A 25,679-nucleotide genomic window follows, 5' to 3' on the forward strand; every position below is an offset into this window, starting at 1 on the left:
CCTAGGATTAGGATTGAATATATAAAATACAGATCAACACAAGATAATTAAACAAAAAAAGTGCTCAGAAATTTTCAGATCTATCAGATGAATATCACAGAAGAAGAAGAAACGAAACCCCACAACACAAAACATATATATTAATTAAAGATCTAATCAAGAAAAGTTTTGTCACGTAAGAGAAGAAGAAGATATGACACCAAATAGATAGGTCTTGCTTGGTATGCATGTGTACGTCGTTTTGAGTCCTTACTTCGATTCTCGCTGTGAAGGGAGAGAGACGATGTTATCGCACGGAGTTATGTATGAGGAGACGAAGAAGGCGGCGTCAGGGGTTTTGCGGTGAGACGTCAGTGTGAGAGCAACACAAAACTATTTTTTTAGAGCATTTTTATGTTTTCTCTCGTACATGAAATATATGAGAAAACTAGGAGTGATTTGATTTTCTTACCTACGTGCACTAAATTAGGTAAGATTCCCCTAGGATAACATATATCCAAACCTTCTACATTTTCCTCTTTTAGGATAAGATTCCCAAAAGTATTTACTATTATTATTCTCTTTGTTTTAAATTAACTTTAGGTCATGATAGATTAGGATCCTTGTGTTCGCGCGTTATTTATTTAAATGTTTTTATAATCCGTTCCGTGTAGATGAAACAAACAAAAAAATAGAAATGTGAAAATAAAACCAGATATTAATTATTTTGATATCCAAATTATATTATTTTGTTTCCATTTTTCAAATTTTTTATTTATTTAAGAATTCTTATTCCTATTTAAAATGAATTATTATAAAAATGGTAACTTTTAATAATTTTGACCAAATTATTTTCTTACCATGCAAATTTTCAACTTCTTTGCTCACTGTCTTTTGAATAATAATATTTTAAGAAAACAAATAAGTTTTATGTTTTAATATGATCTTCAACAAAATTACTAGTCAACTAGGTACTAACCCACGGTTTACCGTGGGTTGAACTCTTTATTTGATATAATAAGTTTGTAATAATTTATTTTGTTATTACTTAATTGAATATTTATGTGTTTGTATATCCAAACAAACAAGAGAGAATTTCAAAAATACCCTTTTTCATATACCTCTTTTTAAAAATACCCCCTTTTCAAACTTTATCAAAAAACCCACTAAAAATGTTGAAATTTATCCAAATATGTGTGTAAGCTTATAAATATATACACAAATTCTATGTGTATATACCTTTCATAAATAGCGTAAAAATAAATTATAAAAACCTTATAAAAACCTTATAAAAACCGTATAAATCCTTTTAAAAACCTTTTAAAAACCTTATAAAACTTATAAAAACGATTTAAAACTATTTAAAACATTTTAAAATATTTGTATCGAATCTCCCAGTAGTAGTTATTATATAGAAGTACCTTATAAACTATATAAAACTTTATAATATTTTATATTTAAAAAGGGGTATTTTTGAAAATGGATAGATAAAGGGGGTATTTTTAAAAAGGGTACACCAAAAGGGGTATTTCTCAAAAATATATATTTGTTTGATTATTTTGTGAATTTATTTATACTTTATAGCAAAAGTAGGATCATTTAACTAATTTTAAGTATAGTTAAGACTTGGGAACATTTCCATACACCTCATTTGCTTGCTAATGGTAACAGTGAAACAGAAACCGAACTCTTAAGAATGTTTTTATGCTAGTATCAAACATTTACTAGTCTTTAAATTCTAAGAACGAACAGAATAGACTATGAATTGATTTGGGAATTCAAAAACGAGAAACCATGATCGTAACTCGTGAGGCTTTGCTATTCTGTCACGGTTATACAAATATCAAATTCTTTAAGTTTCAATGACAAACCAATAGACTCAGTATCTTGCATTTTTTAATACCCAACTTGAAATAAAATATAGTTTCCAAAACATATGAATCGAACAATTAATGCTAAAAAGGCAATTTTCTCATTTTCCACCAATCATAAGACCCAACTCTGTTAGTTAGCTTGAAGCCAACATGTGCCAAGGTTATAAAATTACTTTACTGAATATATCAAAGAAAAATCGAATAACATTGCTTAGGCCTTCGCCTTCCCGCTTGCTCTTCGTTTACTATGCCAGGCTCGGTTCCTGTCGCCATTGATGGCGTTCTTGTGAGCGGCAGTGGAGCATTGGTCAGGCCTTCCACTCTTTGCATTCATCTCAATTTGCATTCGCCTTCGTCTCATCCTGTTCTCAAGCCTCGTTCCTTTAAGAGCTCGAGCCCTTCGCTCTATCTCCAACGCTTGTGTGAAGTTCCATATCCGGACTATGCCTTCTTCACCTCCACACACTATACGGTCACAACCCAAGTCCACAGAGAACAAATTTGATCCGAACCCGTGCAGCATTCTCTGTGGCGGTTCCACAGTACTCGAAGAAACCCTTTTGGAATAGCCATGACGGTTAGTCTTCAACAGCTTCCTAACATCGATAAGGGCAAGTTTACCGTCACCAGATGCTGAGACAAGCCAGGGAAACTCAAAAGAAAGAGAGTAGACAGGCCTAGTGTGCGGCATCCACTGAGATATGAGTACAACGCTTGTTTCATTACCAGATCTTCTGATCTCAAACATTTTAATCCCTCCATCTTCTCCACCAGTAAACAGGAAATCCCCAGTATGGCTTCTAGCCAGAGAGTAAGTGGTACCCTCATGAGCATCATGGATGATTGCCAGTGGAGTCTCACTGCTAATGTCCCAAATATATACATCAGAACCTGACGTGCTAGCGAGGCTGGTTTCATGAGGTGTGAGTCCCCAAACCCAATCACTATGCCTCAAGGTTTTGACACAATTCATTGAAGATCGATCCCATATACGGACAGACATGTCCCAGGAACCGCTAAAGATATTTGTCATATCCAGGGCAAGAGATGTAATGGGACCTTCATGTCCCCAAAGCCGAAACTCAGTCTTCTCTTTCTGAAAACCAGTGAGAGCAAACAAATTCCGGAGACCATCCAGTGATTTCCAGCAATGAATAAATCCATCAGTACCGCCAGCTACCAACAGCTTTGTATCAGCCGAAACTGCCCTAATTGTGCAACCAAGTGGTTTAGATGCAGCAATAGACAAGCCTTCTTCCATGTCCCACATCCGAACAATGGAATCATATCCAGAAGTGAAAACGAGCTTGGCAGAAGCTAAGAGAAAAACAGTCCGGACTGCTTCAGTGTGACCATACAGGGTATCAATACTATAACGTCCTAAAAAGGTCCTACTCCTAAATTCTCTTTCAACAAACAGCTCTTTCCATGATCTCTCATCAGAAAATCCTGAACTTGTAGCCCCGAAAACTACAGGGAGTCCCCATCTCTCACGGTAGAATTCCTTCCAAGCATGATGCTCTGATGCTAACCTATGCAAACTAGTTGAAACACAGGACACTAAACCTAAATCCTTTGGGTCAAGGCAACTAAGAATCTCAGATATCAATGCGTGAGGCAAATCAATAATGGTAGTAGACAAATCCTTGTCAGATAGCAACTGTTTCGAGCCACTGGGTGCCAAAGTTACCTTCTTTTGCTGACAACACGACTTCACACTTGGAATCTCAACAGACCCATTTTCAAACCTCGAGTTCAGAGAAACAGACTCACTTATTTGTTCGTTCGACGTCTCTTTAATATTCGATGAATCAATCGCAACTTCAAATGCCATGAAAAAGCCACCCAGCAACCGATGCAGCCCGAAACACCCGAAACAGAGAGCTTCTCACAAACGACCCTGACCGAATCTGGAAAATCTAAGGCCTCAGAGACGAATCCAGCTAAAGCTTGAGGAAAAACGAGAAAACAATTCATCAATTCAGCCAAAGCAGATTATATTAAAAATTCAACTTTTACGCTTACAATCAAACCTTACACATCATAAACAAAGAAAAAACAATTTGAGATTCGTAAAAGTTTAGCTAAAACGAAACAAAGGAACAACGAGAAATCCCTAAAAACAGAGATCAAACCTAAAACAAATCAACAGAACTGGAGACAAGTTAGTACCTTTAGTAATCAAAACAAACTAAACCGTAATAAAGGAGAGATTTTTCGCCCAAATCACGTAACCCTAATTTCTTCAATCGGATTGATGGACATTGAAGATGGAGAACCACACCCACCAAGCAATGAATGTTTAAAAAAAAATCACCAATTTTTTTATTTTTTCCTGGTTCTGGGACGGTGCTATATGAACCGTCGGATGAAAAAACAAATTAAAAAAAATCAAGCGTTCCAGATCGTTCGGTATATATATTTGGTTTACTTAATAATTGATCCTAGTTTTGCTGCGTTATTTTCTCAAAGTTTTTCAAAATTCCATAATTTCACCTCCTCTCACAATTGAAGCGATCATCTTCCTCAAAAATGTCAGATTCTTCCTCACCGCCGCCTCCGACGAACAACGCCGATTCAGAAACAACCGTATCAAACGATTCAGAATCCAACACGAAATGTCAAACAGCGATCCAATCATTAGCCACGATTGTCACAACCACAGACATCCCTTCCACAATCTCTAACCTCCTCAACGACGAAGCCGTCTCCACCGCGATCTCCTCTCTCCTCCAACGTCCAGACTCAGGCGCCGGAGACAACAACCTCTGCCGTTGGCTTTACGACACATTCCAGTCCGCGGAGCCATCGCTTCAGCTTCTCGTTCTCCGATTCGTTCCTTTGATCGCTGGTCTCTACCTTTCTCGTGTCCCTCTCCGTCAACCACAAGCCGGATTCGAAGCCGTGTTACTCGCACTCTACGCTCACGAAACTACCTCACGCGCCGGTCAAGCGATCACCGTCAACATCCCCGATCTATCACATCCCAGTATCTACCACGAATCAAAAGGTCTCACAAGGAACAACAACTCAACGTGCCTCAACATTGCTGTGCTCTCCTCCACGTTAGATCCGCACGGGACTGTTAGATCCACGCGCCGAGCGAGGATCGTCGGTGTCGCGTTGGAGCTTTACTATAGCAAAATCCCGAAGATGCCACGCGAATCCAAGCTCAATTTCTGCGAGTCGTGTGAGAAATGGGCGGGGCAAAACGGTGAAACAGAGCAACCTTCGCGGGCGGTGATTCCGACGTTGAGCGATGATTCGTGGAGAGAAGAAGAGGATGTTGCTATCGGAGGAAGATCTGAGAGAGATAGCGGAAGGATTCCCTTGCCATGGGAGCTTCTGCAACCGATTATGAGGATCTTGGGACATTGTCTCTTCGGGCTCAAAGTGGAAGATAGGGAATTATCGGAGGCGGCCAGTAAAGCTTGTCAAAGTTTGTATCTCCGATCGCTTCACGATATCAATCCTAAGGCGATTCTGGCTACCGGAAGTCTTCTCCGGCTAAGGGAGATGGCTCTTGATCCTAAAAACCAAATCGATCACACTGAGGTCTCAAACGACACCCTTCTCACTGTCTGACCACGTTTTTTTTGTCAACGCTTCTAAAAAACAGCTTTGATTGATTTTGTCAAACAAAACAAAAATGCAAGGAGATGCTACGTTTCTGTTGGCTAATATTTCTATAAAAAAAAAAAAAAAGAAACAATGAATTTTTGTGTTTTACTACCAGAAGAGGTCATTATGAAGTTGAGGCCCTTGTTATTATTTGTTTGATATTATTTGTTTGATAAAACCAACAAAAAAAAAAAAAAAAAAAAAACAGAGCTCAAGGAAAAAGATCTTGCAAGTCGATGATGTCTGCAAGAACACCGGCTGCAGTCGTGTCATTCCCAGCTCCAGCACCTTGAATCACCAAAGGCTGCTCCTTGTAGCAACGGCTATATATCTCTACCTGCAGTTTCCCAAACAATACAATCATTTTTACTGACAAGACAATCTAAAGGCGCAAATATTGTGTTTCCGTTCTAGAGATAGTAGCCAAATGAACCAATCAATATTATATATGCGAATCTCTGCACTAGACACTGGTAAGCCGTTTAAACCATAGTATATGTGTTCATTTTCTCTTCCATGAGACAGTTTGAAAAAGATCTATCAAATCGAATCCTTATAACAACTTACGATATTGTCACTGCCTCTTAGTCGTCCTAATGGCGATTCTTTTGGAACTTCTCGAATGCCAACTTGAACGCTGCAGAGAGACCGTATTAGCCAACAGTTGTACACTAGCATTCTATGGGTAGGGTGATTTCAGTTGCATATGTTTACCAACATGATTAGGAAACAATTGTTCTCTCTAGCCCACAATCAAATTAGCCTTGAAACAAATTTATTTTAGGTATTGAATGTTGAATGTACCAAAAATAGTGGGGATTTGAACATAGATAGAGTAAAGGTAACGTTTATTACCTTGAACCCTCAATCACACAGACATAACGAAGCACACACCCGTTTGAGGAAGCTCTTTTAACTCTCTCCTCAATATTCTGATCAAGTTTTACTATTCCATTATGGAGGAAATCTTCCACAGACATGACTCCAGGTCCCATCTCTTGGGGATACAAGCTCTCTATCTACAGAGTAACAATATAAAAACTATAAATGTTACGTACATGAGAAAAAGGATCAAAGGAGTCTAGCTATGAGCCAATTTTTTTAGATCGAAAAGGCAGAACCAAAATTTAGACAAGACTGAGATCAACATGTCTACATTCCAATTCAAACTTCATCATTACCGACAAATTTGAACTAGAATTCTGCAGCCAAAAATTCAACTGGACACTCAAAGAGAGTTGGTTCACCAAACACAAATCACAGCACCGAGTACAAAAGATAAAAATAAAAAGCTTTGAATGTGGTACCTTTATGCTATCCATAATTATCCTCTTTCCAAGAAGTCGAGCAAGAATCAAACCCTATCACGAAAGAAACAAGAAGAGTAATAATAACATCAAAATTTGTATTAAATATATTCTCATCAACAAATAATTTGCTTCAAAGCATAGTCTTTTTAATCGCTGTGAGTTGTCAAAACAGAACAATCGGAGGAATTGCCTACCACTAGCATCCAGAAATCAGATTCAAGAAAGAAAAAAATTGTTCACAAGACACCAGACAAATCATGACTGCCTTTTTGTACATTACTCGAATTAGATGCAAAAAGCAATCAGCCATGTGGATTGAATGAAGATAACCTCCCCTATATTAACAAAAGGCACATGTGCACTCAAACTCTAGCAAGAGACATTACATCTATCTGTTCATACCTTTCTAGCAACATCCATGCCACTGAGGTCGTCACGTGGATCTGAGAAGCAAGCAAAATAACATGTCAAACAACCATAATATTTATATTCAAATGATTTTTCTTTTCATCTATAGCAGGTAGGTTTTTCCAAGGCGAAACCAGGTATGATGTCTTATAAGATCAATGTAAGTTGGAGAATTTTTGTCGAGCTACGAAACAGCTGATGGAGTATAGAAAGGCAGATAAACCGATATCTACTAAATATATTGCTGCTAAAGAAAGCAGTTGACCATCAATCAGACAAAACAAAATATGTGACATGATGACTAAAATAAAGCTGGAAAAACCTGGTTCAGTGTACCCCAGCGTTTTTGCAGCTCGAACAACTTGACTTAGAGGCTTGCCATCTTCAAGCTCACTCATTACATATCCCAAGGTACCTATCATTAATCGAAAACAAGTAGAAAGATAACATTAATACATAATAAATGCATATATCAGGATAAGAGCAACGATAAACATCTACAACACTATCATGGTAACATGATCATCTGAAGTGTAATTACCGCTCAAACTACCGACAATTCTATGAACAGGGTCTCCAGACGAAATTATGCGGCTCAAGGATGCAATCACAGGTAGACCAGCACCGACCTATAAATAAACATAGGTCAGATGCTAAAGCTTTACAAAATTCACTACCTACAATACCATATACAGCCAACCATAACACATCATTTTACAACTAGTTTCACTTTCAAACGACTATTAAATGTAAACTAATGGTGTTACTCTATACACAAGCTGTGTTTCACCTACAGTAGATTCGTGGCGGATGAATCGCGGATGCAGAGCCAATTTATCGTAATGTTCCTGCGCAGAAGACAAGGTGAAAGAAAACATGAGTCATTTCGATAGCACAGATTTGCTGAGAATCTTTTTTCTAGTTTTCATCTACTATCTAGGGTATGTCCACTTGTTAAAAATTGGATAGATGTGTAGAAACTAGACTGGTCTAAATATCTTTTTCCAAAAAGAACCTAACTAACAAAGCAAGTTCTTCTTCTTGAAACAACATAAAATACTGGTTTAAAACTCTATAATGTCTCTGAATATACATGTTCATACTAATTATACACCATAATAAAACCAAAGGGGAAGAGAAACAGCTACAGTTAACAGTTCGATGCCTATATGCCTGCACATTCATAGCATAAGCAGAACATGCAAAAAATGCTTACTAGTAACAAAAAGTTACCAGCGTAGAAGTAAGAGGCTTCTTATTTGCCAGGACAACGCAGCAACCCGAGTCAACTGCCTTCATCAAAATTACAACAGTTTCCACGCTGGCTGAGCAATCCACAACAGCTAAGCCTATAGCAAATACATGACTTTTTATCTATCAAAATGCTGACAGCAGCAACAGTTGTAGTTCAACCACACGTTTGGCTATGTTTGGTAACAAACCTGTAGATTTACCCAGACGTTTTGCAATTTCCTCTGTTTCTCTTACTGCCTCCGATCCATTGAACACCTGACATCCACCTTTTCCTGAGATCGAAAACATAATATTATTCAGGTAATAATCCATAAAACAAACTCATGAGGAAACACAATGGTAGGATAAAGAATCACCTAAAGCTCCCAATTTCGATAATGGAGAACCAGTTGATTTGATACTGCAAACTTCTGACAAGAGTTCATCATTCAGCTCCTCTTTGAGCACATCAACTGGAGAAACTAAGGATTTACTGTCACTTACTCCAACCACCCGTACATGAACTCCCTATCAAACGAATAGAAAAAGACGAGTGGTTCATGATTTCGTTTGTGAGCTAAGCTACTATCTCAATTTTTCATCTTAGTGAGTAGTGACACTAGTGAGAAAGAAAATTCAATAATCGCAAATTAGGGTCAGCTGTTTCAACATTTGTGGCAAAAAACAAAAAAAAAACATAGATGAAAATGATAATGCGATGAAGAATCGTTCCTCTACAAACATGGAAGTAAGACTATCAAGAAGCAAAAATTTAAGAAACCATATTGAGTTTAGGATTCATTCGCATTACTGAGAAAACGAGCTATGGAGAATAAAGTAAGTGCAGAGACGAGAGTAAGGATAAGAAACCAAATCGGCGTGAAGCGATCGGCAAGAGACGATGTGTTGAAGAAGGTGGCGACCAACGCCTCCACAGCCCATCAGAAGCACCGGGATCTTCTTCATCCTTCTTCGTTTCTTGAGAAAAGAAAAAAAAACCACTAAAATGGACTAATGAACATTTTTTTTATTTTGTCTCATTAAAATCGATTTTTATTTTCGCTCCGTTTGGTTGGATGTAATTTTGGTAATTTATATTCTTTTGGTAAATTTCTTTGCAGTCGATTTTATTGTTTATTCGTGTGGATCAATGGCTTATTTCTATCAACAACAACAAAAACTTTATAAATGTAACCATTTCTAAAAAAAAAAAATTTCTTTTTAACATCTACCATTTCTAAAAATTTACATTTAAATATATAGAGGTTACAATTAATATAAAAGTTTACAATTAAATATAAAAATTTACAAAAAAAAAATATCATTCATAAGTTATTGTTACAATCAATACAAAATTTGATGAATGTACACAAAAAGTTTCGAAAAAATTTATTATAAGCGCTCCACTTAATGTATATATTGATGATATATATACCAACCCGTTTGGACAACATGGGAAAACAACAACTTCTGCTGTTAATTTGTTTTGATGTTTTCTACTAAGTTTTACTCTTTTTTATTAGATTTTTAAACTTTTTTCTTTTGTTCCATTTCATAAGATTTTTCTAAATTTTTATGCATTACTTATGTTTATTTAGTATGTTATGACTATTTGTATTTTCCGATCTTTTTTCTATCGATTATTTTTAAAAAATTTATGGTTTCTAGACATCGAATTTCTAGTTTAAAAATTTTTAAAAAAATGGAATGGAGGTAATATAACCCAAGTTTGTAGACTGATGAAGGGACAATGCTGCATTACATGTTAAAAGGATTACAAAAGGTTCAAATACACAACACTAAAAACATTAGAGATGAACTTCGAAAAAACATTGGAGAAGAACAAACGGAACATTGATGCACTTTGCTTAACTCCATCTGATCATTCATAACACGAAGAACAAACTTCAAAACATACAACAATTTCTAATGGGCAACCTCCTTCACATTCACATTCACATTCACATCCCGAGGAAATGCTATCAATTTTGGAGCAAAAATTAGTAACTTTGGGTAATATTCGATCAAAAATCAAATTATAATGTGTATATGTACAAACCAGTTTGGACAACATGAAGCATAAACGTCTGCTGTCTTTGTTTGATCGTCTTCTTCGGAGTTCATGGTTTGAATCGGTGGAGCTGCACGCACGCATTTTACCAAAGTATTAAGAGATTGCTAATATATAAAAAGACGATTAGTTAAGAAGGCTATTTGCTTTTCACCTTGGATCGTGGAGGAAGTCATGGTGACTTGATTCGGATCCTTTGATTTGGGAAGATTTGTTATCTAATTATGTTCAGGAGGAAGTCTTGTTCCTTTGGACATTGCTTCATCATCATAAAACTCCAAATTCTGAAACTTTCAACTTGTAAAATGTATTTTATTTGTTTCCTTCTCCAAGATTTGAAACTTTCCAAGCAAATTGTGCCCAAGTGGACCAAACATGTGTATCTCCTAAATTAGTACTTTTATAAGAAGAAAAAAAAAAAATTGGTTTCATGTTGGACCGGTTCCCATCAGATGATCCAATTACCCGGTCTAGTTTGGTTATTGGGATTACACAGTGCACTGATTTGTTTCACGAGTTTCTTCTTCTTCTTCTTCTTCTTCTTCTTCTTCTTCACAGAACCTTTCAGATCTTATTCTTTCCCCATGGAATCCGAGAAGATTCAAATATAAATCTACCTTCCTACTTATATATCTCGCTTAATCGGAGACTCAGATTGAGCTGCAATTTTTCGGATCCTGTTTTTCTATATTCCGGTACTAGAAGAATGGATACTTTCACGGCGGAGGATCTATCGACGATCGGTGGAATAGCGACAGTGTCGCTCCTTCACTCCTTTATTCCTACGCATTGGCTACCTTTCTCTATCGTTGGACGTGCTCAGAAATGGACGCTTTCTAGAACACTCTTCGTCAGTATGTTTCCATCTCTGATTCCTTAATTTCGGATTCTGCATACATTCATCCGCGTTTGATGTTTCTGGAAATTTTGAATTTTTCTAAGGCATTGTTTGATTAAGGTAGAAATGGGTAATTAGGATTATAAAGGCATGAATGGATTCAACTGCTGCTTCAATTGTCTAATTACGTGTATATGTTGTGATGATGTTTGTCATTGGTGTTTCATTTAGTGTCTTCTGTATATGAATGATGTGATTCCTGGATGATGGGTTTCACACTGAAGTGAGAGTTGCGTAGAGTAGATTGAAATGATGACTTGGGATTAGGCTTTCAAAGAATTCTGATCTCAGATCAGTTCTTTATTTACAATGTATGAAGAGATAACGATGTCACGCAATTATATATTAAGTCACGGTGATTGGTTTTGCTCTGATCACATTCGTCTATTGTGGAAAAGTGTCTAAAGACAGCCACCTTACTATTTAAGTATATGGTTCAGTGTTTCCGTTTCTGTTTAGTCAAGTGGTCTTGCACATTCTTTTCTGATCTTTTCTAGTATCACTGAATTTCAGCTGCATTTGGAGCAGTCCTGCATGTCATTTCGACTTCCCTTCTTGGTATAACAGCGATCACAATGGCGAATACAATTGCCGGTGAAGAGACTGTTCACAAACTTGCTTCCCTTTTGCTTGTATTTCTTGGTGGAAGCTATGTCTTGCTGTTTTTAGCTGGTAAAGGTGGTCACACTCACTCTCATAACCAACCCATGGAGAAAATGGCTGTTGCTGGGCTTGTCCTTGTTCCTGCATTATCTCCTTGTGCAACAACTCTCCCAGTTTTCCTCGCTGTTGGAAATTCCAAGTCAATGATGGTTCTCGCCATCATAGTTCTGCTCTTCAGGTGAGACTAAGTCTACTGTTTTTGTCACATTTTGACGCTTCAATAAACATCTCTCTGAATAGTCAATCTTATGATAATTAGATATGACTTTACAAGGGAAAGTTGGATATGATTTTACAAAGGAAGGCATATGTATGATATGATTGGTATTATTTTGACAGCACCATATTGGTGATGACATCGCTAGTGGCTCTATCATTCTATGGTGCAAGTCAGCTCAAGTTTCACTGGGTGGAGCGGTACGACAAACTTCTGGTTGGTTCGGTCCTGTGTCTGGTAGGTATCTTAACCCTTCTCTTCCATGATCATGACCATGGTGGTCATGAAACACATCAACTCCACAGGAAAATAATTACTCTCTAGAGACTGTTCAAGTTTCTCTGTTTTGCCTGCCATGTCTGTTTGTTGTAGAGCGGCTTTAAGGGTCTAAGTTCTGTTATGCGTTGTATGTCTATAACTAGTTGTAACGCTCTCCGTTTCATGTGAAAAAACATATGACAGCATTAAATATCTTTAAGAGGACACTCTTTGCAGGTCTATTGTAGTTATTACATGATTTTGTAGTTGTTCCGTTGATTCTTGTGTTTAAACATAGTTTTCTTTGGATATATTTTTTGATTTTAAGCTCTCAAGTGGTCGGCATTGCCAACAAATATGGTTGACACCAATCCACAAGCTAATATAACATTAACTATATTTACATATGTTTGATTTTTCATCTCCAAAGAAAGTATTGTTTGGGCAAACAACTCAACGTTTGCATTTTCTCGACGAAAGAAATTATCCGATAACGTGTATAATAAGTATTGATGAGAAAGGAAGTGGAACACATGTAGAATATAAAAACTGTGGATAAATTTAACACTAACTAATCAAGAGGAACCAACGGCTTGGCTTTAAGGAAGTTGTCGAAAGGAGTAGAGGCAGGAGGATTGAAGAAAGGAGGATGGTTTTGATACTCTGTTAGGCATACATTAGAAGCCGCAGGTGCACCCATCCCCACCATCTCCCACGAACTCCCATGCTCCACAAACGGATTCCCACCACCACTAGGCAAAGCAGTAGGTTCCTTGGTTTGGCTGCTGCTGAATTTGTTACTTTTTGCAGACATGAAAGACATCTTCTCTTGCTTCCCCATCAGAAGAGCCTCGCAATGCCCTGCCATTTCTGTGTATGTCATGTCTGGTGGATCAGACACTGAGTATCTTCCTAACTGTGCTGTTGTCTGAGACACCTGCACCCATTTTCACCTTTTGTCAGCCTACGAGTTTGCACTTTCATTTAGAACCATAAAGATAAAGAACTCACTGCGCTTAGAAGTTCATCGATGCTCAGCAGAAACGCGGTTTTGGCGTTAGGCTGTGTGTCAAGAGCAAGCTGATCTTCTGGAGGACTTGGCGCTGCATCGTTTTCTGGTATAAGCAATTGAGTTTCAGCCTGCGAAAGTAAACGGAAACAGATTGATGTTAGAAAAATAAATAACTAACTCAAATTTCAGAAATTGATCGCAAGACAATACATTTTCTCGAGGTTTGTTGTTTTTTTCTTCACACCGGTAAACTTGAACTGGAGATTCTGTCAACTGCGTTCCTACTGGACAACCGTCGATAGGTATAAAATCTGAAACTAACTGCTCCTTTATAGACGATGAATCTTGCTGCAAATTAAACCATCATCACAGGTAAGTAGTTAGACACTCCAACATAATTATTAAAAAAAATTATCAACATTTTGATAGTACCTCTGATAGTTTTCCGAGAAACTTCATTATCATGGAAGCGTAGTGCTCTCGAGGTTGATTTTGAGTAGTTTCTTCAATCACTACAAGTGAATGTAAGGCGTCATCATTGTCTTCTTTTGATCCATAGTTCTTCTCCGGCTGCTCTGCATGTCCATAGAAAACAGCATCTAGCTTGCAATCTTCCACCAGATGAAGAAACGGGTCTACCTGATATGCAAGGTTTATACTCTATCAAGTTGTATATATATAATAGAAGAGTGCCAGAGGAAGAACATTAGTAAATTCTTGAACTACCGTTTTTTCCTGCAGTGCGGTTTTTGCGCTATTAACAAGAGGAGGGATGTTGAAGGCTCTTGCTGAGAATATAATCATTGATGTAGCCAGAGTAAAGAGGGATCTACGCCGCGATGGCTGCAATGGTCCTAAAAGTTGGCAACAAAAATTAATCCATGAATAAAGGTAAGAGTTTACTTATAACAGTGTGTGCATCTACTAAAATCTTAATGCAAGAAAGATGTAGAAGCAATCTTCTTTGTTTTTCTAGTTTAGCTCGAAACAGTAACACTAAGAGATGGTTTCCAAGTTTATCTGCAGGGGACTATACCTCCAAGAGAGAGATTCCGCAAAGAAAATGCTAACTGAAAGCTCCAGACCAAGACTTCATTGCTAGAGTGCTACATATATTTATCAAAAGTTTGTAGATTACTAAATGAAATGAGGTGACTTCTATTGTAAAACATGAATTAGTGCAGTAGGAACCTAGTTTACAACTGTACCTTAGTCCGCCCAAATAGAAGTACTAAGCTAAAAGTATTAGCAATGGCTTCATAGTTTTGTGGCATGTTGTGAGGAGACAAAGACTGCACCCAAATCGATGAAAGCAAAAGGCAAATCTGGTGGCTGCTTAATCTTAAAGGTATCACCTGAAAAAGTTTCAGAAGCCATTGAGACCAAAATTATAACAAAATGATAACTTCATTAATCTAATGATTTATTACTTATGGCCAAATGTGAAACATACTGGTTTCTCAGGAGAACCTCCCAAAGAATTCTGATCTAATATAGTAGATGACGGGTTCCTTTTCACACTCTGACTTCGACTGTAACTTGACTTTAACCGGCTCAATACTGAACTAGTATTGTTCTTTGGCTCCTCATCGTCAAAACTTTCACCTCTTGTGAATTTTGAATTTGACCTGCTAAGTGTTGAAACCCTCTCCATCTTTGCAGTATCATCAACGGAACTATCTGACTCCAACTTCAGTTTTCTAAACAGTGCAGCTGAAGAAGAAAACACAGACACAGTTCTTGACAATGTCCTCTGCATATCAGCAGGCCTTCTAGACTTGGGAACTGAATTTGGACAAACTGAAGATGGGACCAGAACTACAGAAAATATACGGTGAGCCCCCATCCTGGATTCATGGTCAACACACACCATAGCTTGAAGCAGTTGATGGAAAAGTGCATCTGGAAAAGCCTGAGACAAAAAAGATTCCAAGTTACCTTCTTATTCCCTAGCGTTACATACTGAAGGGGAAATATATAGAAACTTCAAGTTTTGTGCATCTTGCCTTGTTTTCATATGATAAATTTGGTATAGCCGCTATAATTTGCGCTGTGCGAAAAACTGCGGCTATCAGGGTTCTTGCCATGACTGTAATATTTGACATGCTTTCCAACATGACAGCCATTATGTCAAGGATAGGACCTGCATCTCCTACCTACATTTCGAGAGACTATCAGCTATTTATTCAGAGCGTCTTGGGTATAAAATAGGATTTACCTTTTGGGATAACTGCACGAGGCATTGTTCAACCGCAGCTTCAAATTTCAGATTATATTGAATCATCTCATTCCCAAGATTCGAATCATCTAGTGAACAATGAATGCTCTTCCTCAGATGCCTAATCATATCACTCAGGGCACCAATGATAGCCACGGATGGCAGAACTTTAGTCTGTTGGGCAAGTGCAGTAGCAACATAAACTATGTCAAGTTGCATTCTAGGCTTCTTTAGAACGTTCTTGTGATCGAGATGCTTGATGAGGATAGACAACAGGAAGTGCGTGTTTTGCCCTGTGGACAGTTACTCACACTATTAGTATTTTTCTAACAAGCTGACTAGATATGTCCAAAAACAAATAAACAAATGGAGACAATACAAACCAGATCGTTCTATCAACAACTGAACGTCCTGCAAAACGTATAACGCAAGACCGTTCTCGGTGGACCAAACTTCATTGAAATCAAAATAGCGGAAGAGTGACTCGAGTACACGCCTCACAGTGGTTGCTTCTTTTGCTAACTTTGCCAGGTTATGCAGGCAAACCCTCGACCAAAACTTGGGGTTTTTAGCATCCTCCCTGTAGTGTCTCTTTAATCAGAAAATATATTCTAAGAAAAAAACAAGAAGCATATGCATAAATAAAGCTCGAGTAGAAGGATTTTTACACAGATACAATTGCCTTGCCTCTGTCATCCACGATTCTTGACCAAGAAGCAATCCTTGTTTCAGCTTCTGCAGGAGATAATTCTTTATCAGCAGAAGCATTCCTGTTGTTTTCTTGGTTGACTGCAGCAGTGGAAGATTGACTTAGGCCTCCATAATTTTCTAAGACAACAGAAACTACCTGAAAACAAGAGAAACAGAGGATACTTTTGATCATGAGTTACAAAAAAAAATAAAGCCATTGTAGATTTCGTAAACAAGCTTCCAAGAAAAGTTACATTGTCAAATTCGACTGATATATGTGAAAACTCTCCCATAAACCAAACCTGTGTAAAATAGACATGATTGTATTAATACCATACAAGCTCAGAGTCATAAGACATATCATATTCAATGCTAGAGATAACAATTGAAATGGACTGAATAAAAAACTGAGTATATGACTACCAAGGATGAGAGAGCCTGCAGCCCAGCAGCACACAAATTTGTTGTCCTTTCTTCTTCTCCCAGTTCATGAGCTAAAGGACATATTTTTGGGATTAACCCATCTAAGTTAAACATATAGGTACCCTCTGCCTGGAAAAAAAGAAAAAAGTAACAGATATAGATTATCAGACTTTGAGGCTCTAAAATCTGATATTGTTTAGTATAAGGTAAAGTAAAAGTGACAAGAGTCAAGCACCTGACTGGTAACAAAATCATAGAGAGCTTCACAACCTAAAATGCGCATCTCATCATACCTAGTTTGATCTAGTAGAATATGAATAAGACCAAGGTAGCTACTAGCAAACAACGACCTGTAAAAAGACACAATTCATTATAAGTAAATGCCATAAATTATCATTAAACACTGTAATGCTGGAAAAAATAGAAGACAAAAAACATACATTTGTTCATTACAGGAAACCAGTAGCTTCTTGTAGATAGACATTACAATCTTTACAGAGTGAAATTGCTCCATTCTCAATTCCTTGTAACACCTTTGTTCAAGAGAGGTTGTAATCTGAAGAAAACAGTATACAGAATCGTTGCTTTTAAGAAAAAGTATATCTATATATAAGTAAAAAAAAAAAAAAAGATCTAAATAATAAATATCATAGAATGTTAATGGCAATCACCTTAGGGATACGAAGAGGGTTTTTTGCAGCATATTCACATAATTTACTGATTTTGCGATCATTAGGTTGCTCATCCTGCAGATAATTTATGAATGCAGTTTAGTATCAAATCTTTAGGAGAAGACACTAAGGAGAACACTTGAACACTTGATAAACGAATCAAACTCCACCATCGTTGTCGCTTGAACTTGGATACGTGCAACAATTCAATTACACTAATCTCACCCTAATTCGAACGCTTGACTTAAAAGGCAATGTAACTTGGATGATAAAAACACGTTTTGGGATATAATGGCGTGGTGATAATAACAGGGGAAGAGAAAGGGGAAATGCAAAACGGACCTGGGATCGAGGGAAGATATCAGCGAGAAGATGTTTATATCTCTTGACGGGATGTCTCGATCTGGCTCGCAAAGCCGGACAAAAGCAGCACAAGCTTTCGCAGACAGGGAACACGGTTCTTGATACCACCCCCATCGATCTCTGTTCCGCGCAAAGATTCCAACAAGGAGAAATATTACAGACACATGATGATAACCGTGAAATCAATGTATGGATCAAACATAAGCGAAAGGATGAGATTGGTGTAACGAAGGATGAACAAAACAGAGATCCATCAGAGAATTTTAGGAAGAAGGAGAAAAGAAGAGAAGAGAACCGACGAGCTGTTTTGTAAAAAACAGGAGATAATTGCGGATGTTTTTCAAAACCATATTTTCAAATGCTTTTTTTTTTTTTTTTTTTAATGGCATTCCATTTACTATTTTTGTGTTTTTTTAATTGGGCCATAATGATTTGATGATATTAAAAACACACACACACAAAATAAAGAAAAGAATCTTATAGGAATTAAGAAATAATAAATTAATGGACGTCGTTTTTGTTAGTGAGACGCCTGAACTTGTCATGACATACATATACCCCCCACCAAAATTATATGTTTGAGGAAGGATGTATCATGTATGTGTATGTTTTTCGAATAATGATGAGGAACGTGGATAGGTTGGGTAGATACAAATCGCATTTTCCAAACTCCTACGACATACCAAATTGTACAGTAGAAGTAAAAAAATCTTGAAAGGTTGCCAAAAAAAAAAAAGGTGTTTTATGGGTAAAATTCCCTTATTCAAACACTAGTAAACCTACGAGTACAAATGCAAAGGTTTTACAAATTACAAGGGGTTTTTGTCTGAGAAAAGAACTAGGAAGTAGGAACTTCAATAATACACACACATATATCAACATAATAGAAAGGCCGTAGGTTTATTAAGGAAGGCCCGCCTATAGTTGTTTTAAGGGCCAACAATAAGAGATGGGGATCTACATAATTTGGGCTGAACAGGTCACTATAACTTCAGGCTTTTAGAGAAACCCAGCGGAATACGAAAGGCTAAGACCGGTCGGAAGCGTAGGTAGTGACTCACCGGTTCTTAAAGATATAATTTTCAGGCGAACGTTGTGGAGGAGTCGGTGTTGTAGTTTAAGAAAAGGCGGTCGCTACCTTTTTTTTTTATTTGTCGTCATGTGTTATCTTTTAATCTAAGGGGAAGAGTGGAGTTGCTATTATTCCGACATATAAGTGTAGTTACGTGTTTGTCGGATCAGATTCCATCTCCAGTTTCTCTTTTTATCTTATTGTTCCTCCGAATATCATTGACTTTTCTTCTAATCTTAATTTGTTATGTTTGCACTTACTTTAACTATGTTTATTTCTTCTTTTTCTTCTCGTTAGTGCTCTCTACTCGTATATTCCATCATCAATGATTTTTTTTTTTTTAAAGTCGTACCAAATTAAACAACACAAAAAAAGCGGAAAAAATATCACATTATTCATAATGATATAAATCTCAAGAATAATGTAAAAAACACTGTTTGTTTCCGCGTGAACGAACTATGAAAGTCTCCAATTTGGACTAATCTTTAACTTATTTGACCAACTAGTTTACAAGACTTTTAAAACACCAAAAACAAAAAAAAGGTTACAAGTAAGACTTTTTTACATTTTTCATCCTCTTAAATTCAAAGTTTAACTGTTTCAGAATGAGCTTATAATTCACTTTTTAATTTAAAAAATATTTTTTTTCCTTTAAAAAATTATAAAAATCAATTTATCACTTGGAATATTGTACTTCCTTTGTAGTGGAATAAAAGAACCGCTCGATTTTAAATAGATTAAACAAAACAAAACAAAACAAAAAACAAAAAAGACAGGAATTTTTTAAAAAATAATCAAAAGAAAACAGTAATGGGAAATTAAAAAAATGTGAAAAAGTGTTTGGTATTTCTCTTGGTCATTCCCCACACCAATCGCATAATCGATATCTTCTTCATTTCTCAACAAAGAGGTGAACGAACGAAACGAACCAACAAAACCCTAATTTTGCTCTCTTCGTTCTCAAATTCCATTTCCCGATTCCTCCGTCTTCAGACTCTGATTCCTCTAACCATGTCGTCTCGAAACTGTCGGTGGGAGCTCCTCGTCGCAGCTTCACTAACCCTAACTTTAGCTTTGATTCACCTGGCGGAAGCAAACTCAGAAGGAGATGCTCTCTACGCCCTTCGCTGTAGTCTAACGGATCCGGACCGTGTTCTCCAGAGCTGGGATCCCACTCTTGTTAATCCCTGTACCTGGTTCCATGTCACCTGTAACCAAGACAACCGCGTCACTCGTGTGTAAGATCCTCTCTCTCTCTCTCTCTTCTCTTACCTCCTGTTTTGGACTTGTTTGATTCGTTTAGAATCTATACATATTCTTCTAATTGTTACCGTCTCTTTTGGAATTTTTAGCTCTATTTTTAGGACATAAATTCTGGGTTTAGTTTCTAATTTTAGATACTTTGTCTTTTCTTGACTTCAGTTTATTTGATTGTATTAGACTCGACTCAACTCATATGCAGACATTTTTTTGTTGGAAGCTGTTATTTTTATTATATGGTCACTGGGAAAGATGTAAAATTGGGGATTTATGAGCAAACACAATTGAAAATGGAATTGATTAGTCTTAGTAGATGTCAAATGTGGATTAATTTTGTGCTGTGATGATTTTTCTAGCTTTAACTTTGTCCTTGGGAACACTTGTTTATCAGATTTTGAGGTAACTTTAATTTGGTTTCTTTTAAGGTTCATGAGTCTACTATATATGATTTAGTCCTTTTTCGCAGCTTCAAATGCAGAGTACGGTAGTTAAAGAAAAAAAAATAAACACTTTCTTGTTCAACTTTTCAGTTTTGAAAAAGGGGAAAATCTAAATGCACAGTGTAGACTTTTCTAGTGTCATTGGATTCCTTGAAAGTCTGAAAAGAATCCCCAATAGTTGTTCCATTGATGAAGCAGTTAGATTTTGATTGTACCTCTTGATTCATTTTCTCAATGCTTTGTTACTGATCTAGATTACTTTTTGCTCCCTACTTTGTGAGTTCTTACGCTTTTAGAAGAATTGTGGATTCTTTGTACTTGATTACATCTGATTGACTCTCACAACTGTTTGATAGATCAAGAGAACAGCTAATAGAGTATATAAAATGTTTTATCTTTTGTGCTTTATTGTTTTATTTTTCTAACAGTATAAGTATTGGTATATTGGCAGGGATTTGGGTAATTCAAACCTCACTGGACATCTTGCCCCCGAGCTTGGAAAGCTTGAACATTTGCAATATCTGTATGTCATCACTCTTTTGACTTCTGTTTGTCCGAAAAGTTTCTCTTTAAAGTTGTATACCATATATAATGCACCTAAACTGTTCGTTACGCCATTCATTATGTAATTGATAGTGTAGTTTTTTTTAACTCTTGACTTGTACTATGATTGAAACAGAGAGCTCTACAAAAACAACATTCAAGGAACTATACCTTCTGAACTTGGCAATCTGAAGAACCTCATCAGCTTGGATCTGTATAACAACAATCTTACGGGGACAGTTCCTACTTCTTTGGGAAAGTTGAAGTCTCTCGTCTTTCTGTAAGTTGCTATCAAACTCTGACATGGACACACCAAATGCTCACATGTTTCAAATCTTTCAAAATTGCAATTCGGTTAATCAATTGTTAAGTAAAAGAACAAGATGGTTTCTGTGGGTTGTTATTGATCATCATGTGGCTAGAACTACCTGATTCTGTTAGTGATGTGTCTTCGTACAATGTCGATATAAGAAATTGTTTAATGTTGCAGACGGCTTAATGACAACCTATTGACTGGTCCAATCCCTAGAGCACTCACGGCAATCCCAAGCCTGAAAGTTGTGTAAGTCCAGCTTTTTCATTTCTGTATTGTATTTTGTGTTTGTCTGTTAAATTCTCTGTGGCTGTTCTCTGAATTACCTGCCTTTGAACCCTTTTTATCAAACCTATTGGCGTCATGCTTTTACTTATCAAAAACATATTTTCTTTGTCATCCTTTTCTCAGTGATGTCTCGAGCAATGATTTGTGTGGAACAATCCCAACAAGTGGACCTTTTGCACACATTCCTCTCCAGAAGTAAGTTTCTTCTTTCATTTTGATTTTGTGTGGAACAATCCCAATAAGTGGATGTTTTGTATAAACCAATAAAGTTTCATATGAGCATTTGTTGTTAATAACGGGAAACAAATTGTGCAGCTTTGAGAACAACCCGCGATTGGAGGGACCCGAGTTACTCGGTCTTGCAAGCTACGACACTAACTGCACCTGAGGAAAAAAACTGGCAAACCCTGAAAAGAAGAAATGGGGGGTGACCTTGTAAGAACACTTCACCACTTTTTATCTAAATATCACATCATCTATTATGTAATAAGTATATATATGTAGTCAAAAAAAATGAAGCGGTCTCAATTGAGACAGACCACCCAAAAGACTCAGGTCTGTGTATGTAAAATTTCTAAATGCGAGTTTCTCCTAATGTAACATTTGTATTGGTATGGTATCAAGTTATTTGCCTTACCGAGTGTTGTCTTTTGCTAACAACAACTACCTTATATGGTGGTGACTAAATTTCTGTCAATTTCTCAAACAAAATCACCATTTCTGCAGGATAAGTCTCATTGTTGACTAAATTTTTTACAATTATTTTTCTTCTGTTTCTAAAAACTGATGAGAACTCTCTTAAGTGGTTGGTGGATTCCAACATTTATCTCGACTGCAGTAGCTAGCTCTTCCCAGTAAACACTTGTCAAGTTGTCATTGTCAGTTTCTTTCTTTTGTCAATTATACATGTATAAAAATATTAAATTTATACGTAAATAATTGCTTTGTATGATTTTCAAAATTTAGTCAGTCAATTTGTATCATCATTAAATACACCAGTGTCCTCTATACACAAGTGGCCAAGGTATATGTCCCCATCGATCTTGTCATCTTTACTTTTTTGTTTGTACATATTTCAACTTCAAACCGATTGATTTTTTTTTGTTTTTTAAGTTAATTTTTGAGAAAACAACGATTCCCATTCTATATACAATAAAACCTCTATAAATTAATAAATACTATAAATTATAAAATTTAAAAAATTAGTCTTATTTTTGTAAAATTATATTAATTCATACTTTTTGAAATTTTGAAAAACTAGAAATATCATTATAAATTAATAATTATTAATTTACACTATAAAATAATAAATATTAAATAAATTAATATCACTTTAAATTAATAAAATATCTTGGTTTCTTCATTATTAATTTATAGAGGTTTTACTGTAAAAAGCCTCTTTCATTACTAGTACGTTACGTAACCTCTACTTTGTAATTCACAACATTCAGCCACATAAAAAGTAAAAGATTCCATGGCGGTAATTGTGTGGTGGCTACTTACGGTGGTTGTAGTGGCGTTTCACTCTGCCTCCGCAGCAGTGATAGAATCAACGTGGGAGGTTGAGTATAAGTACTGGTGGCCTGATTGTGAAGAAGGCATTGTTATGGCCATCAACGGCCAATTTCCGGGGCCAACAATAGACGCTTTCGCCGGAGACACCGTCATCATCCACGTAGTCAACAAACTCTCCACCGAAGGCGTTGTTATCCATTGGCACGGCATACGTCAGGTTTATTAAGTTACCATGCATCATTTTCGTGCTTTCATATACAAATTATATACTTCTGTAATGTTATGTCACAAGAAGCATTAATTAACAACAAATAAAATATGACAACAAAACAGCTTATTCTGTAAAACACAACATAATTGTAATTAAAAAATGCGATAACCATGGAACAGAAAGGGACTCCATGGGCAGATGGAGCAGCTGGTGTTACACAGTGTCCTATTAACCCTGGCGAGACTTTCACTTACAAGTTCATTGTCGATAAGGTTTCAACTTTTTTCTTCTGTTTCTCTTTTTTTTTTTTTTGGATATATAAAGTATATAATTGACGGAGGAATAAAAAAATACGACGTTTTGGTTGTGATACGGTGCAGGCAGGAACATATTTCTACCATGGACACTACGGGATGCAGCGATCGGCGGGACTATACGGAATGTTAATAGTAAAATCACCGAAAGAGACATTACGTTACGATGGAGAGTTCAATCTGTTGCTTAGTGACTGGTGGCACGAAAGCATTCACGCGCAAGAACTCGCTCTTTCTTCTCGTCCTATGCGTTGGATCGGCGAACCACAGAGCTTGTTGATCAATGGAAGAGGACAGTTCAATTGTTCACAAGCGGCTTACTATTTTAACAAAAGAGGAGAGACAGATGTGTGCACCTTTAAAGAAAATGATCAGTGTGCACCTCATACTCTACGTGTCGAGCCCAATAGAGTCTACCGCCTTAGAATCGCTAGCACCACTGCTCTTGCTTCCCTCAACTTGGCCGTTCAAGTTAGTGTTTCACTATTTCCTAATTTGTTCTAACTTATTAAGTTTAGTCATGTTTCGATTTTTAGCTCAAGCATGTTTTGTTTAAAAACTAGTATGACCACATTGAAATCAAATCTAATTTACTTTAATGACATTTACATCAATGATGAGAAACCAAAATATACATAACGTACTTAAGTTAACACGTGTGTTTTGATTGCGCACGTGACAGGGACACCAGCTAGTGGTGGTTGAAGCCGACGGCAACTACGTCGCACCGTTCACCGTCAACGACATCGACATATATTCCGGCGAAACCTATTCCGTTCTTCTCAAAACCAACGCACTTCCATCCAAGAAGTACTGGATCTCCGTCGGCGTTCGTGGCCGAGAACCAAAAACTCCTCAAGCACTCACCGTGCTAAACTACATCGACGCCACTGACTCACGCCCGTCTCATCCACCACCGGCGACTCCCTCGTGGAACGACACAGATCGGAGCAAAAGCTTCTCGAACAAAATCTTCGCCGCGAAAGGATATCCAAAACCGCCGGAGAAATCACACGACCAGCTCATCCTCCTCAACACGCAGAACCTATACGAAGATCACACGAAATGGTCAATCAACAACGTCTCGTTAACCGTACCGGTGACGCCGTACCTCGGTTCGATCAGATACGGTTTAAAATCGGCGTACGATTTAAAATCTCCGGCGAAGAAGTTCAAATTGGATCATTACGATATCATGAAACCTCCGGCGAATCCTAACACCACGAAAGGTAGTGGAATCTACAAGTTCCCGTTAGGAATCGTCGTCGACGTGATTCTACAAAACGCCAACGTTTTGAAAGGTGTGATGAGTGAGATACATCCCTGGCATATCCACGGTCACGATTTTTGGGTTTTGGGATACGGTGAAGGGAAATTTAAACCGGGGGTTGATGAGAAGACGTATAATTTGAAGAACCCGCCGTTACGGAACACGGCGGTTTTGTATCCCTTTGGATGGACGGCGTTAAGGTTTGTAACGGATAATCCTGGGGTTTGGTTTTTTCATTGTCATATTGAACCGCATTTGCATATGGGTATGGGTGTGGTTTTCGCGGAAGGAGTAGACCGGATTGGTAAGATGGAGATACCAGATGAGGCGCTCGGTTGTGGTTTAACCAGGAAATGGCTCATGAACCGTGGACGTCCTTAGATTAACCGGTGTTCTTGTAATGTAGTATGGTAAAAATGTCATATGTATGTGTGTTGTGCTACTTAGAGCATGTTTATTAGTAGCACCTTAGGTTTTGTTCTTAAGCATGTTTTAGTATTAAAATTTAAATGTTAAGAGTTGAGAAATTATTTTTTTGTTTTTA

At 37.1% G+C, this 25,679-nt stretch overlaps 7 protein-coding genes and 1 long non-coding RNA gene across 9 annotated transcripts; 4 read left to right on the forward strand and 4 right to left on the reverse strand.

The window, feature by feature from the left end:
- Positions 1-1,920: 1,920 nt before the first annotated feature.
- Positions 1,921-4,130, reverse strand: LOC17882238 (F-box/WD-40 repeat-containing protein At5g21040). 2 transcript variants are annotated; one of them, XM_023780073.1, is made up of 2 exons: positions 4,026-4,130; positions 1,921-3,802 (listed from the first exon to the last, which is right to left on the reverse strand). In XM_023780073.1, the coding sequence occupies exon 2, from the start codon at positions 3,685-3,687 to the stop codon at positions 2,065-2,067; it is 1,623 nt and encodes a 540-aa protein (XP_023635841.1). In that variant the 5' UTR covers positions 3,688-3,802; positions 4,026-4,130; the 3' UTR covers positions 1,921-2,064. The 2 variants fall into 2 exon arrangements, with proteins under 2 accessions (XP_023635841.1, XP_006289389.1); XM_006289327.2 differs by having other exon boundaries at positions 1,921-3,796; positions 4,026-4,125.
- A 160-nt stretch (positions 4,131-4,290) lies between these two features.
- On the forward strand, positions 4,291-5,679 carry LOC17881174. The gene has a single exon (XM_006289593.2). It carries the CDS (start codon positions 4,386-4,388, stop codon positions 5,436-5,438), a length of 1,053 nt encoding a protein of 350 aa, XP_006289655.1. The 5' UTR covers positions 4,291-4,385; the 3' UTR covers positions 5,439-5,679.
- LOC17883172 (bifunctional aspartokinase/homoserine dehydrogenase 1) lies at positions 5,559-9,431 on the reverse strand. Its single transcript, XM_006289082.2, has 12 exons — positions 9,296-9,431; positions 8,803-8,953; positions 8,635-8,718; positions 8,426-8,541; positions 7,987-8,040; positions 7,734-7,821; positions 7,515-7,607; positions 7,187-7,227; positions 6,782-6,835; positions 6,330-6,493; positions 6,042-6,111; positions 5,559-5,811 (listed from the first exon to the last, which is right to left on the reverse strand). Exons 1-12 carry the CDS (start codon positions 9,389-9,391, stop codon positions 5,686-5,688), a joined length of 1,137 nt encoding a protein of 378 aa, XP_006289144.1. The 5' UTR covers positions 9,392-9,431; the 3' UTR covers positions 5,559-5,685.
- Positions 9,432-10,169: 738 nt separating this feature from the next.
- On the reverse strand, positions 10,170-10,726 carry LOC111830209. Its single transcript, XR_002833562.1, has 3 exons — positions 10,651-10,726; positions 10,485-10,566; positions 10,170-10,404 (listed from the first exon to the last, which is right to left on the reverse strand). It is a non-coding gene; the product is annotated as an uncharacterized LOC111830209 (long non-coding RNA).
- Positions 10,727-11,002: 276 nt separating this feature from the next.
- Positions 11,003-12,811, forward strand: LOC17882796. The gene is made up of 3 exons (XM_023781370.1): positions 11,003-11,350; positions 11,908-12,235; positions 12,397-12,811. The coding sequence occupies exons 1-3, from the start codon at positions 11,203-11,205 to the stop codon at positions 12,596-12,598; spliced, it is 678 nt and encodes a 225-aa protein (XP_023637138.1). The 5' UTR covers positions 11,003-11,202; the 3' UTR covers positions 12,599-12,811.
- Positions 12,812-12,893: 82 nt separating this feature from the next.
- Positions 12,894-18,236, reverse strand: LOC17883044. The gene is made up of 18 exons (XM_006286912.2): positions 17,889-18,236; positions 17,547-17,621; positions 17,316-17,431; positions 17,111-17,225; positions 16,876-17,004; positions 16,707-16,754; positions 16,431-16,609; positions 16,146-16,342; positions 15,763-16,055; positions 15,551-15,700; positions 14,998-15,456; positions 14,753-14,899; positions 14,581-14,650; positions 14,271-14,398; positions 13,977-14,183; positions 13,755-13,892; positions 13,544-13,672; positions 12,894-13,469 (listed from the first exon to the last, which is right to left on the reverse strand). Exons 1-18 carry the CDS (start codon positions 18,021-18,023, stop codon positions 13,104-13,106), a joined length of 3,081 nt encoding a protein of 1,026 aa, XP_006286974.1. The 5' UTR covers positions 18,024-18,236; the 3' UTR covers positions 12,894-13,103.
- Positions 18,237-19,855: 1,619 nt separating this feature from the next.
- On the forward strand, positions 19,856-22,461 carry LOC17882537 (leucine-rich repeat protein 1). The gene is made up of 6 exons (XM_006288362.2): positions 19,856-20,219; positions 21,133-21,204; positions 21,361-21,504; positions 21,715-21,786; positions 21,949-22,020; positions 22,141-22,461. Exons 1-6 carry the CDS (start codon positions 19,993-19,995, stop codon positions 22,211-22,213), a joined length of 660 nt encoding a protein of 219 aa, XP_006288424.2. The 5' UTR covers positions 19,856-19,992; the 3' UTR covers positions 22,214-22,461.
- A 713-nt stretch (positions 22,462-23,174) lies between these two features.
- LOC17883051 (L-ascorbate oxidase) lies at positions 23,175-25,679 on the forward strand. The gene is made up of 4 exons (XM_006289851.2): positions 23,175-23,557; positions 23,731-23,823; positions 23,932-24,336; positions 24,548-25,679. The coding sequence occupies exons 1-4, from the start codon at positions 23,300-23,302 to the stop codon at positions 25,514-25,516; spliced, it is 1,725 nt and encodes a 574-aa protein (XP_006289913.1). The 5' UTR covers positions 23,175-23,299; the 3' UTR covers positions 25,517-25,679.

This window comes from Capsella rubella, unplaced genomic scaffold (genome assembly GCF_000375325.1).
Source record: "Capsella rubella cultivar Monte Gargano unplaced genomic scaffold, Caprub1_0 scaffold_6, whole genome shotgun sequence".
Classification (NCBI taxonomy): domain Eukaryota; kingdom Viridiplantae; phylum Streptophyta; class Magnoliopsida; order Brassicales; family Brassicaceae; genus Capsella; species Capsella rubella.